The 13,227-nt window shown below is 41.8% G+C and overlaps 1 protein-coding gene across 3 annotated transcripts in view; it reads left to right on the top strand.

Moving 5' to 3' along the window:
* FAM133B (family with sequence similarity 133 member B) overlaps nt 1-13,227 on the top strand; it is a 160,899-nt gene that overhangs the window by 97,770 nt on the left and 49,902 nt on the right. For all 3 annotated transcript variants that reach the window (XM_078663653.1, XM_078663655.1, XM_078663654.1), the window contains one exon: nt 1,988-2,086. In XM_078663653.1, coding sequence (XP_078519779.1) covers nt 1,988-2,086 — 99 coding nt within the window. The remainder of the gene's footprint in view (nt 1-1,987; nt 2,087-13,227) is intronic.

Raw genomic sequence — 13,227 nt, 5'->3', positions numbered from 1 at the left:
GACTATATTGTTTGCATTTGGTTTAAACCAGATGAGACCCACTTACCTATACTTACAGCTTTTGGCTTCTCCCAAACTGCTTTTTTGGTCTTCCATTTTTTCTACCTGGGGTTTTATGCTCTACTTAATAGTTATTTATTTATTTGTTTCTGGAAGGCTTTGGTAATATTTGTTATGAACTGTTTTTAAAAAACATGGTTCATTTTAATGCTTAAAGTTTATTGATTATCCTATGTAATACACTACTGTAATAATGACTCCTTATTTGTTCTGATCTCTTTAAATCAGTCTCATTTTGCCTTTTTTGTCTGTTGTATATAGTAAAATTAATGAAGAATATTTCGAAATTAAAAAAAGATGGTTATGTGAAGAGCCATTGAAATTTATTTCGTAACAACCTGAATGCATAGATCAGAGACTGCACCTTGACATATTGGGAATCTAGGTGCTGGCGTTCCATATAAATCCCAAGATATATATATAAGCTGTTATTACTTTAATGCTTTTGCCCTTTGTTCTCCAAGAAAATTACTTGAATTCTTTTGTCTGCAAGGTGGACTATTTTTGTTTTGTTTAAATTCATCTCTATGCCCTCGTGTTCTATATATTTGACCACTGTGTTTATTTTCCTTTGAAGCCCAGTGGGTGTCAACTGTCATCTGCGTATTGTAGGTACCCGATTTTCTCTGTAGCTAATCTTGGGTGAAACCCCTCGACTTTTGCCAGGTGTTTGTCCAGATCGACCAGGTATAAATTGAACATGGTGGGGGCTAGAACACACCCCTATTTCAGTACATGGCTTGTAGGGAGTTTGGATGTTACTTGGCTCACATTTCCGATCTTAACCTGTGCCCATGTTTCGCTGTACATGGTGATATAATTGCATCAATACAGGGTAATAATTGCATTAAGAAATTTGCCAGGGAGACCCCATTCTGCCAGTTTTGTTCAAAGACGTCAGAGAAGCACTTTATCAAAGCTAGCTTTGAGATCTACAAAGTAGGCAAATAGACAACTTTTTTGTTGTATTGCTTTTTCTGTTAATATGCTTAGTACTAATATGTTTTTAATTGTCCCCTTGCCTGCTTTGAAACCTGTTTGATTCTTTGGAATTCATTTGTTCTCGTCAGCCCTGGCCTGGAGATCTTCAAGTAGAGATGAGGCATACAATTTAGCTTCGCCATTTATCTGTGCGATTAACCTACAGTTCTAAGGTGTTGTTTGGCTGCCATTTTTGTATATGGGATGAACGATTCTCCCTTTGCATGATTTCGGGGAAGGGGGGGTAAGTGGGTGGGCGGGGGGGGGGGATCCAGTTTGTATTGTAAACATGATTGAACAATTTAGTGAAGTATTTTTCTCCAGAGTTTTATGTCCTATTTAAAGAGATTGAACATTGCAGTATTGAGTCATCATCATATACCAGTATTACCATATTTACTTATCCTACGGAAAACAAGCAAAAGTATACATTGACATTTTTATGTTAAAACCACAACCCCTCAACTTTCTGAAGGACATTTGAAGCAGTTATATCTTACCGTAGAGGGACATCTAGTAGTGAGCTGAGATATTGAAGCTTTGTGAAAGGCTTGTTGAGCAGTTGCTGATTTCAGAGGGACTTCTTGTAAAGTTTTGAAGCTCTGCAGCTTTCCAGCTGTTGCTTCGGACTTGACCGATACCTAGTAATGACTTGAACTACTGTTCAAAAAGACAGATGTATTGGCTTTGCTTTTGTGTCTGACCAGCATGTTTTGCCGGATAAAATGCCTATTTGTTCTAAACTTCTCTTGAATGCTGCTGGATTTTAGCTGTGAGAATGAAAATGTGTGAATGAAGTAGTACTAAATTTGTAATGCAACCAACTGATTTTAAAGTGCACAATAATTATCTTTCCTAATAGTGTCAGAAAGTTCACTATCTAAGCCTCTGCGTTCACTTCAAGCATATATCTTTTTTTTTATTGTTTTCTGTAAATTTCAAACAGGATGCCAAAAGTCCAAGCCGGAAAAGGAAGAAACCTCTTGATACTGATGACTGCCATTCTACATCAGAGTCTCTGTCCGGATCAGAAGATGAAGACGAGGTTCATATTTCTATTAATTAATCATGTGAAAAGCCCCCTCCATTCAAGGATTGTGAGAGCAATGTCAACTATCCTGTTTGACTTATTCAAAAATTTTGAACATCCTCGTGCTATGTGTTTTGTTTTTTTTAAATGCATTTATGCGACGATTTTAGAGGAGGACACGCCGCTGGAGAACGATTGTTGCAAGTAAGTAACATTTCCTTTCTCATAGTACTGTAACAAGCCAAGATGAATACAAGTGTTTCCTTCCTGAATTCTGTACGGCAAACAAACATTTGTAGCATGCCTCCCGTGCACTGCCGGGGAAGCTGATAATCAGGGTTGACATCTAGTTCAGGGGGTGATAGTTCTTGCACTCATCTGTGGCATTAATTAGTCAGAACCAGAATTAACTTTATTCGATTTCAAAGCATGTTAAAATCATAAAAGTCACCGTTTAAATAAGCATTATTAAAAATTCATTTGACAGAATTACCTAGGCCGATTGCATTTTAAAACATATCCATCATATTTTTATTAACAATCTTTCTAAAAAAAATGATAATATACATTATTTCACAGTTATTGTCTTTCATTTCCTTATTATGCTTTTCAGAAAACCCGTCATGATGGCATACATCCATTCATGCATTTTCCACTAGTTGCAAATGCAAAAATGCCGTACGGCACTGCCTCCATCCTCCATGCTTTAAAAATGGCAGGCTCCATCTACTTCTTTCGTTACAGTACATTTTACAGAAAACTATCACGTGTAAAGTAGATTGATTTGATATATTATCGCAAGGACAGTGACATAGATTTCTAGACCAATCATTAACAACTGGAAAACTGACCTGGTGATGGAAGCAATCGAACCTAAACCTTGTGAGAACATATCTGTCAAATCCTCCCATGCACCAAATCAGATACGGCTGTATACGATAAGTTACTAGAGTCAATTGGTGCTGGGCCACCATGAGTTTGTTCATTTCCTGTGCTGCTCTTAAGTACTCTAAGTGTGTCATACATCAGTCAGTCAAAGTCAGTCAAAATATCTTTATTCGGCTTATTTAAAAACCATACAAAGAGAAAAAGGATAAAATACATTTCATACAAAATTTTTCCATAATACACATAATGTTGAATATTAACAACAAATTTTAAAATTGTGACAGACAGTTAAAAAGAGTTGTTTGACATAGGTAACTAATCTTGACAGACAGCTTTCGCCCTTGAGGCGGCTACCAGAAATTTAGCAATGCAGAAAGTAATGTGGGGATTAGGCAGTAATTGTAAGAAGAGCAAAGCCGGTCTTACCTGGGTAAAGCCGGCTTCTCTAAGAATAGGCAACAAAAATTTGTGTGTCATACATAATAGTTTAAAATCTTTCCTTGAAATGGAATTCATTGTTTCAGGAAAGGTATAAAAATCATAACGATCAATGTCTATTAAAATGTTCCTGATATAGTTCATCCAGCTTACTCTGGAGACATGGTCCAATTTAATCATATCCCCAATAATATCTCTATTCAAAACTGTGGTGGTAGATGTCCAGACTCGATGGCATAATAAAAGAGGTTGCATGCTGATCTTATCCGAAATATATGGAATCCCCATTTCACTATGACAGTTAAAAACCGGTGTACTCTGTGGGACCGCTAAAATAAATCTTAAAAATGTTTTCTATTACTTTCATTGGAGAGACGTCCTGAAAGCCCCAAATTCCAGACCCAAACATTGCAATGCTAATGCACTTCGCTTGATAGATTTTCAGGAGGATCTACGGAGGCCTTATGCCTAGCTTATTTGCAAAATTAATTACTGCCATGACTGATCTCCTGAAGAGAGGGCAACAACTCTTAATTGCCGCTCCCCACGAGCAGTTACGCTCAAATACGACACCCAGATAGGTGAACATATTTGTTGAATCAATCCTATCTTTACCAACCGTTAGTCTACTACCTTTTCTTTTGCCCTTACCGCAAGACATTACAAAAGTTTTTTTTCCATTTAATTTTAATCCTCAGCTATCCATGAAGCTGACGTACATTACTAGGGCGTGCTGAAGGCCGATTTGTGTTCTAGCCATAAGCACTGCGTCGTCCGCGTAAAGAAGGGACACTATTGGCTTGTTGTTAATTCGAGGGGGGTCTATCGCCCCCGCCACCAGTTCCCCCTCTAGAGCATTGGTATATAAGGAGAATAGGAACGGGGCCAGGACGCAACCTTGTCTCACCCCCCTCTCCACGCGGAGCGGCGCGGTGCATTCTCCCTTTCGCCCGAACCTCACCTTGGCACTAGCCTCCGAATAGAATTGTCTTAAAAATTGTACCAGTACAGGATCGACCTTTAAATCCGTCAAAATTTGCCACAGTCTAGTATGGATGACGCAATCAAATGCGGCCGAGAGGTCTACGAAAGCTACATATAGTGTCTCAGCCTTAGATTGTACGTACTTCCCCATTACTAAACTTAAATTTAAAACCTGTTCATTGGTCCCAAGCCCCCTTCTAAAACCGTATTGTACGGGGCTCAGTATGTTGTTATCTTCGGCCCATATTTGTAGTCTCTATAAGACAACCATACCTGCCACCTGCCAAAGCATCTAGGAGAGATAATGGTCGGTAGCAGGCAGGATCATTCCGATTACCCTTTTTAAAGATTGGAATGATCACAGATACCAACCATGTCCTGATGAAACCCCTAGTACATCAAGCATCAAGGACCCTAGTCAACAGCGGGGAACATAAAGATGGATTAGACTTAAATAAAGCCATCGGGACCCCATCAGGGCCCAGTACCTTGCCTCCTTTGCTTGCATTAATAGCTTCTCTCACCTCATCATGTGTTATATATAAATCTATTGGGGTGAAGTCATCATAGCCCTCCCCGCATGGGGGTTCAGGAGCCAAAAAACTACCATCCAACCCCCGAGAACGTTAGCAAAAAAGTCAGTCCATGATTTCTCATCAATTGCCACCTCAATCTTTGCTCCATCCCTACAGGAAAAAAACGGGGCATTTACCACCTGCCAGAATGAGGTACAGGCGCTGCGTAGGGCTGCTTCGTACAGTGCATCCCAAGCTTGGTCTTTTAGTTCTTTCATTCGTACCTTTCTGGCAAGGTTGTATGCCCTCCTACATTCTCTAATTTCCCTCTGGTCTCTTACAGTTCTGTGCAGTGCAGTTTTCAGTTTAGTGTAAGATCTAGTACAGTTTGAATCAAACCAACCATTTTCTTTAGTGGAGCCACCCTTTATCTTTGTTGTAAGCAAATCTTGAACCACATTAGTGATTTCAGCAAAAGCCCTCAAGGTGTCTTCAGAAATTGTGTTTTTATTTAGGCTATTGAAGTAAGACCCCCGCTTGGGGATGGTTAGCTCAATACTAAGGGGCAAATGGTCACTCAGGACATTGGTGTGGAGTTCAAAATTTCGAAACCAAGTGGCATAGCGGGTTGGAATAACTATAAAATCAATTGTGGATTTACAGCTTCTGCCCATAAATGTATGATCAAAATCCACAGGAGGGGAACACCGCATGTTTGCAAAACCCAGATTATGTGTGGCCATTAGATCATTGAACTTATCTCCCCTATCAGTATGTGTAAAATGAGACATAGGTTCATTCCCTTTATTTACTACTCCACACTGCCCTGTTCCTGCCATTGTGCATATATTTAAATTAAAATCACCTCCCCAAATTATAATCACGTCAGTCTTTTTGTGCTCTTATCTTGTTTAATTCCTCGCTAAGTGTTTTTAAAACCTCCGCCAGTTGACCCCTCTCAATATTGTTATAAAAATTGACGACATGAACAGCTAAATTACAATTCACATAAACAATAACAATTTGGTAAAAAGGGGTTGATATGTTTGTTTCTATTCTCAAAACCCCCAGCAAATTAGAGATATAAACACATATACCTCCTTTATTTCTCCCATGGATAGATCTTATTGATGGCACGTGGTAGGTCTTATACCCATCAATATTTACCTCGTCCATCAACCATGTCTCCTGAAAAAATAAAATATCAAATCTGTGGACAAAATCCAACCAAATTGGGTTATTCGCCTTGATTTGCAGGCCAGCTTCATTCCAATAGAGCAATCTGATGCCCATAACTACACTTTCACTGACCATATCGTTATTCTGGCGTTCGGGTACCTGGCCCATGACCCTCTTCCTTGGCTCAGCTTCTATACTTTCTATACCATTTTTGTCAGGGACTGTATTAGAATCCCCGACTCGGCATATGTAAGTACTCTCCCTACTAGATTGGGAGGTCGATTTATCAACGCCAGAAAAATGATGACAGCTACTATCAGGTAGTCAGTAATTTTCATCTTAAGGATTGAAAGGGCCCGAATCTATTGGATACGTCTAGGTTAAAATTTGTAGAGAGGATGGGCTGTGAGTGACGGTGCGGAAATGAAGGTCTATTAAAGTCTTTGGGCGGATATAAGTATCCCTGGGGGAGGGCATGCATACCTTCCATCGTATTGGTATTACCATTAATTCTGTAAATTATTTCTAGCACCAATGTGGGATTCCCCAGGGACAAAACTACACATTCCCCCCAAAATCTTTCCTTTGTGGGCCTACCCACGGGACCAGTCTTACTATCTTAAAAGCAGAGAACATCTCTCTAGTGAGGCCTACTCTTTGTCCCAGACAATGTATATCACTATTCCTCAAGGTAATCCATGTTTCATTAACTTCCTTGGGTACTGGAGGGACATTAGCCAATATGATTGTATAAGGGGTAGTCGCAGGGGGTAAATGCAGATTCTGTGATTTAGATGGGCAACCATGTAAGTTAGGGCTATGAGATCCTGTACCTGGCCGTAAGTCTATAGGCAAGGGGCCGCCATACTATGCTGTACTACTAGAGATCCTTTCTCCATCTCCCTGGATAGAGATCTAACGCTCTGTGTTTCAGTTTGGGACTTAGGTCCTGTCATGCTACAATTACTGTGCCTCTCAGCCATCTGATTACCACTACTTATAGGTCTACCAGGCGGTATCTGGTTAGGTCTACTAGCCCTAAAATATCCTTAGTGGGGGCTACATTGCCATTATTATTTTTTTTAATGTCTACATCTTTAGCTTTGCCTTTATAATGTAACTGGTTGCCTTTCCCCTGCTGTTTGTTAACTTTGGGCTTGTTTGCAGTGGATGCCTCTGCTGTATAGAGGGCAGTGGGTTATCCGATATTTCAATCGTTTTAGAATTACAGGTTCTTTTTGGAGGTGGGGGCACCTCCGGCTCTAGATCGCTATTCGATATCTCGTCTCTATTGGCCTGGATGCAACCATTTGAAGGCTCCTTATGTATATCAGCAGCGATGCTGGCCGCAGTCTCAATGTATTGTACATCAGTATATTTGCCACTTAAAGTGGAGCCCTGTGAATCCTTACTTAAGGACTCCTCTATGGTGGATATTCATTTTTCTAGAGCTCCAACCGCCCCGTTAAGTAATTCAGCAAAGACATATTATCACCTTTAAGTTTACTACCTGTGTGCGCATGGTTCAGACTTCGTAATTCCCTTTTACCTATGACCAAAGGATCCGATTTAAGAGATAGTAACTACTGAATACCTGCATCCTAATCACACGATATTCACTGTCTCTCCCCTTAATACCCTTCCACTATAGACTGTTATAAGCTGGATTTAAAATCACATATACGTCCTCAATCATAAGAGTCAAATATCTAAGTTCTTGGTGCTTACAGGAATATTTTGAGTCTTCCTCGTATCCCAGACAGCGGGACCAAGAGATATGGCCGAGCCCAGTCTCCTTCGGGCTACGACGGTCGCAGGACGGGCCTGCCCTTGTCCCAGGCGCTGCCGGCACGCGTCCCGCGATGCGGGCTCCCTAGGGGGATTAAATATGCGCCTCTAGGCACGGCGATGATGTTGGCGGCTTGCACCTGGTGCCGCGAACGTTGCTGGGGATTGTAGTGCTGCACTCCCCAGGTTCCCCTGGTCCCGCCGTTCATCCTCAGGACAATCGTGACCCCACCGTAGGGCTGGGCAAACAGCAGCAGCAGATGGGCTTTCTGTTTTCCCAGATCAGTGCATTTCCTAGTTGAGGTTGTGCTCCGAGGATAGTTATTCATTGTGTCCTGCTGCAATGCTGAAGGTGCCTTCTTCGGGCATGTTTCCCTCTTGTTGAGCTGCTTGCTTTGGTGCAGCTTTAATTGTGGGCACCAGATTGCATATGACTGTACCATATAGCTCTGCACGTTAAAAAGAGACAGGTGGCCGTTACAGTTACTTTCTCCTCTGCCAAACTGGTGTGTTCATTTTCTCCAGTGATCTGTTGAGGCCATTTAAGATGATAGAGATAAAGTTGCCTCACAAGAAGAATGCCACACGCAAGGTGCCACCAAACTTTCTTTACCACACTCTTCTTCCTCACTTCCTCTTCATTGAATTGCACATCCTGATTGCATCCTATAAAAGGGAGAGTGTAGGAACTTGGGTTCATGCAGCAGCCACAATCCTTGTCAGGGTGAATAAAAAAACTCACTAAATTAACCTATGCTTAACCCTCTGGTAGCTTGGCACAAAAGCAGTCAGGCTTATCTTGGAGGCAAAGTGTAAAATATTTATGCAGCACACAAATAGTACTAAAGTGAAGATACTACACAATAAAAATCCCAAGCCAATTTAGAAAAAGTAAGCTTTCATAATTAAACTGAGACCAAAATGACAAAAAGTTTAGGGCGACCACGATGGAGCACTGGAATGCTAAGTGGATTAGGTCACTGGATTGATAAGTGGATTAGCTTAGCACCGCTGAAAAGGTTCCTACTCAAAGTCCGGTGAAGATTTCCGTTAATGGTGGAGGAGGCCTCTGGGAATATGGAGAGCGTTGTTAGTGGTCATAGCTGTAGTGTAAAGAGCAAGCCAGACAGAATTGGCAATCATCACCATGGCGCAGAGAAACAGTCCGACATTGTGGATGGTCATTGCTGTATCTTCGCATTGGTGATCACTGCGGGCTGTTGCTGTTGCGTGAAGTGCAGATCTCGCTTTGCCAGTCGTCCCTGTAGTGCAAAGAGTCTGGTTCACCAGAGCTTTATGTTTGCAGTTGTCACAGACAAAAGTTTCTTGTCAAGAGCAGGCATGTTCGCATCACGAAGAGCCTAGAACTTCAGGATTTCTCCTTTCCTTGAAGAGGAGTGCACGCTGATGCCAACCAAGTGTCCAGGACCTAGGGAGGCACCTCTTGGGACTCACTCTAGCAGAGGCCAGCGGGGCTTAGACAGTCCCAGCATGTTCAGGCGCAGCAGGTCAGCCGGGCAGTTACAGGAAGGCCACTGGAGCTTTTTGTGTCCCTGTAGCTCAAAACACAAGGTCAGCCGACTGACCCTTGGAGTCACTCAGGTTAGCCTGGAACGATGAGAGCATGTCCATTCTTACTTCTCTACCGAAAGGCAGGCCCCAAGCAGCAGGGCAGCCCTCTGGAGGGCAAGGCAGTCCTTCCGCTGTAATGTCTACACGGGCTGGAGTGTACTGAAAAGTGGTTCAGGAGGTCTTTATACCTGGTCCAAATTTTGTGTGTGGTATTGACTCCCTGTCCTACCTCCATATCTAGTTCTCAAAGGTTCTTCCCTTCCCCTGTCCGGGCTCCAAACTGTCTGGGGTGGAAATAAGCTAGTATTAGAGTCCTTTGTATGTCCTGCAGGGAAGCCCTTTGAAGTGTAAATGGGGCAGGGCACAGTTCTCCCCCAGCTATCTGTCCACATCTAAGCTCCTTTTGTTTCACAGTCTGGGAAGAATGCAAAAACCTCAACAGCAGAGCCTTTCAGATTCATCTGACCCAGGATACACGCAGAAGGAACAAATGGTTAGGGCAATAACATGGCAATTTTCTAAAAGTGGCATTTCCTGAATTGTGACTTAAAATCCAACCATTAAAGAGGATTTTAAATTACAATAATTGCAAATCACTTGAGTGTAAACACCATTTCTCTACCTGCTCCCAGTCTAAAGTTATCACTTAGTAAATGTTATACAGTAACCCAGTGTTAGTCCTTAGGAGAGAAAGGTCATAAAACAGTGAAATTCCACTTTAGGGGGTTCCACTGCTGGAACATGAACCCTGCCCTATGAACCTTTTGGGGCACTACAACACATGCTCTTTTACCAGGCATAGCCTTTACCACACATTTTTTTTACAACGCATATGCCTTTGCCGCACATTCCTTTACAACTAATTAACATTGTAAAGGTATGAATGGTAAGGACATATGTCTGGTACTGGTGGTAAAGCATGGTAAATGCTCATTAGAGGAAACTGAGAGACCCTCCCTCTTCCCCACCTGCGCCATGCCTGAGAAGAGCTGCCCCGTTGTCGTAGTGAGGTAAGAGGGATTTGGCCTGGGATGGTGGGGGGCATTTTTAGGGCTTTAGACTGGTAGTGGGATTTATTTTGAAAACATTTTTTTTAGGAAGGGCGAAGGTTGTGCCAGGGTATGGGTTTAGGGCAGGGTCCGTGAGATTTTTAAAAGTGCTGGTGGCCAGGGGGGGAGTTGCGCAGGGGACCGATTTTAGGGCTCAGGGGATGGGTAATTTTAAGAAGGGCTGGGGGGAGGGGACCGGTTTAAGAGCAAAGAGCAGGGGTGAGGGAAAACCTTTACCATGCATATGCCTTTAACCTGCATGCCTTGACAACGAAATTCGTTGTAAAGGCATAAATGGTAAAGGCATATTTGTTGTAAAACAAAATGTGTACTAAAGGTTATGCATTGTAAAGGCATTTGCGTTGTACCGCATGCTTGGTAAAGGCATTTCCGTTACAGCGGAATGCGTTGTTCCGTCTAGGGACTTACAAGTAAATTCAGTGTACCAATCATCCAGTCCAATTTTACCAGGTGTTAGGGAGCGAGCACAAGCACTTTAGCACTGGTTAGCAGCAGTAAAAGTGCACAGACTCCTAGAAAATGGTTTCAACAAAGGAAGGAAGTGAAGGCTTTGAGAGGGGTAATCTGTTGTTCACTCCATTGCTACACATTTGAAATTCATTTTTTGATCGGGGTCATTGCTCCCTTGCTAAATGTTTTTGTCCAAGATTTTGCAGGCATTTACTTCATATCTGAAGATTCTAGTTCCTGAAATGTGTCCTGATCCTTTTTAGTTATCTCAATATTCTTAGTGATCATCCTTCTGATTTATTGGGGCCAACCAGAAACCCTGTGTCAGACCCATAAAACTAGTCTCAAAGCTGTTTACTGGGGTATTGCTGAGACTGACAACATACTAAATTGTAAAGGCTCGCTCTCTGCTGTTCTTTTTGATTTTAAACCAACCCCGTTATATGAGACCACTATAAATTAAATTGTCCCTCCATTTGCAAGGAAGCTATACTTACAGTTCCTGTATCGGTGCCTACGTGTTAACACTTTTAAAAGGAAATGGTGTGAAGTAGTGGACATGGTGGTTGAAAATGGCACTTGTTGCCAAGGCGGACCAGAGTCACTTGAGCATGTTCTATTTTTTTGTCCTTTGTATAGTCAGTCTCGAACTAAATGGATAGTTCCACTTTACAGAAATCTGGGATTAAGAATTTACAAGGAGGCGTACTCTTGTTGTATTCTGTATAGCCAATTTCCTAATGGCAATGTGGGTTCTAAGTGTTCGCTTGGTAGTTTACGGGCTGCCACTCATTGAAGGGTCCCTTAATTCTGTATCGTGCCACTTGGACGAGTATCTGCAGACCTATGTCTTTTAACATTTATACAAGATATTCATTGTATTTTATTCTTTGTTTTTCAAAGAAAGGCCTTTTTATGGTGAATTTCTGTGGTCTTTTTAAATGAAGTTTTCATCTTTTCATTGTGTTGCTATTGTAATGGACCAACAAATGAGCATTTTAAATGTCCTATGTTATTTGCGTGTGTAAATGTTTTGTTCTATGTTTTACTTTTTTGATATATAGTGATTGAAATAAAGTGTACTGTCTGCTTCCTTCTGATTTACCTGTTCCTTCAACATTTGGATCTTCTTCTCAAACTGCTTGTTTTTTTTTTGCTTCGGCTATTTCACTAGAAAGTGACCCTTGCAGGACATGAAATACTGAGTATTTGAGTTAGCAACCCTTTATTTAAGAAGACATCCAAAGGTGGTATCTCAGTTGTGCTTCCTGCACCTATCCAGGATGAAGAAGGAAGAACCCTGCATATTATGCGGCAGAGCGTCTCTGCCACAGTCTTCTTTAGCACTTCGGATGGTGATCTCCTAAGCCATTCTCACAAGTTATGATAGAAAGTTTTAGGAGAGAATGCAAGCTTTCGTTTGAAACCTGATCTGCCACTAGGTTTGAGGGCACTACTGCTTCATAATTAATCGTCCGACTGTTACCTAATAGTGTCATTTGAGTTGGCAAATGCAGTGTGTCCACACTGTCTCACAGTGATAATAGTAAAATGATCAAGGTGGCTAAATATTTAAGATCAAAATGACTGTCAGGAAATTATTTATTTATAACGTTTTATATAGCGCAAACTTGATCCCAAAGGATATCAGAGCGCTTCACAAGGGAATGAGGTAACATCAGTACGAACAAATAGGGAATATACATAGAAAATCCCAAAATAGTGCACAGGAAAGGACCAATATAGTCATTGGGGGCATAAAGGCATGGGGAGCAAATGCAATAGAAAAATACAGGGGTGACATCCACTCTTGGAGTGTGTCCGATGTGCTAAGAGCTGACCATGCCCGTAATCAGTTTGGCCGCAGCGTTCAATGAAGCCTTTAGCGGAGCCAAAGTGTATTTGGGGAGGCCGCATAACGTAGCACTGCCATAGTCAAGCCTCGGTAGTACCAGCGCTTGGACCACCTGCTTGAAGTCGGCTTGAGGTAAGAAAAGTTTGAGGTTCCTGAGAGTTCTCAGAAGGTGGTTAGCTCCCTTGCTTATGTTGCTGATGTGGGTCTTCATATTCATGTGTTTGTCCAATGTGATTCCTAGCGATTTGGCTGAGTCAATGATGCGGGGGGAGCAGTTGAAGGCTGTAAGTTGGTTCATCCAGAGGTCAATGTTATGAGTGTGTTTCAGGGGAGAGATGAGGAGGAATTCTGTTTTGGTGGCGTTTAGCAGGAGGTGGTTCTTAGTTAGCCAAAGTTGAGTAGTCAATAGTGTGGAAT

The sequence above is a fragment of the Lissotriton helveticus genome, chromosome 10 (assembly GCF_964261635.1).
Source record: "Lissotriton helveticus chromosome 10, aLisHel1.1, whole genome shotgun sequence".
NCBI lineage: Eukaryota > Metazoa > Chordata > Amphibia > Caudata > Salamandridae > Lissotriton > Lissotriton helveticus.
The sequence above is the reverse complement of the archived record's forward strand: the minus strand, read 5'-3'. Positions and strand labels throughout refer to the sequence as shown.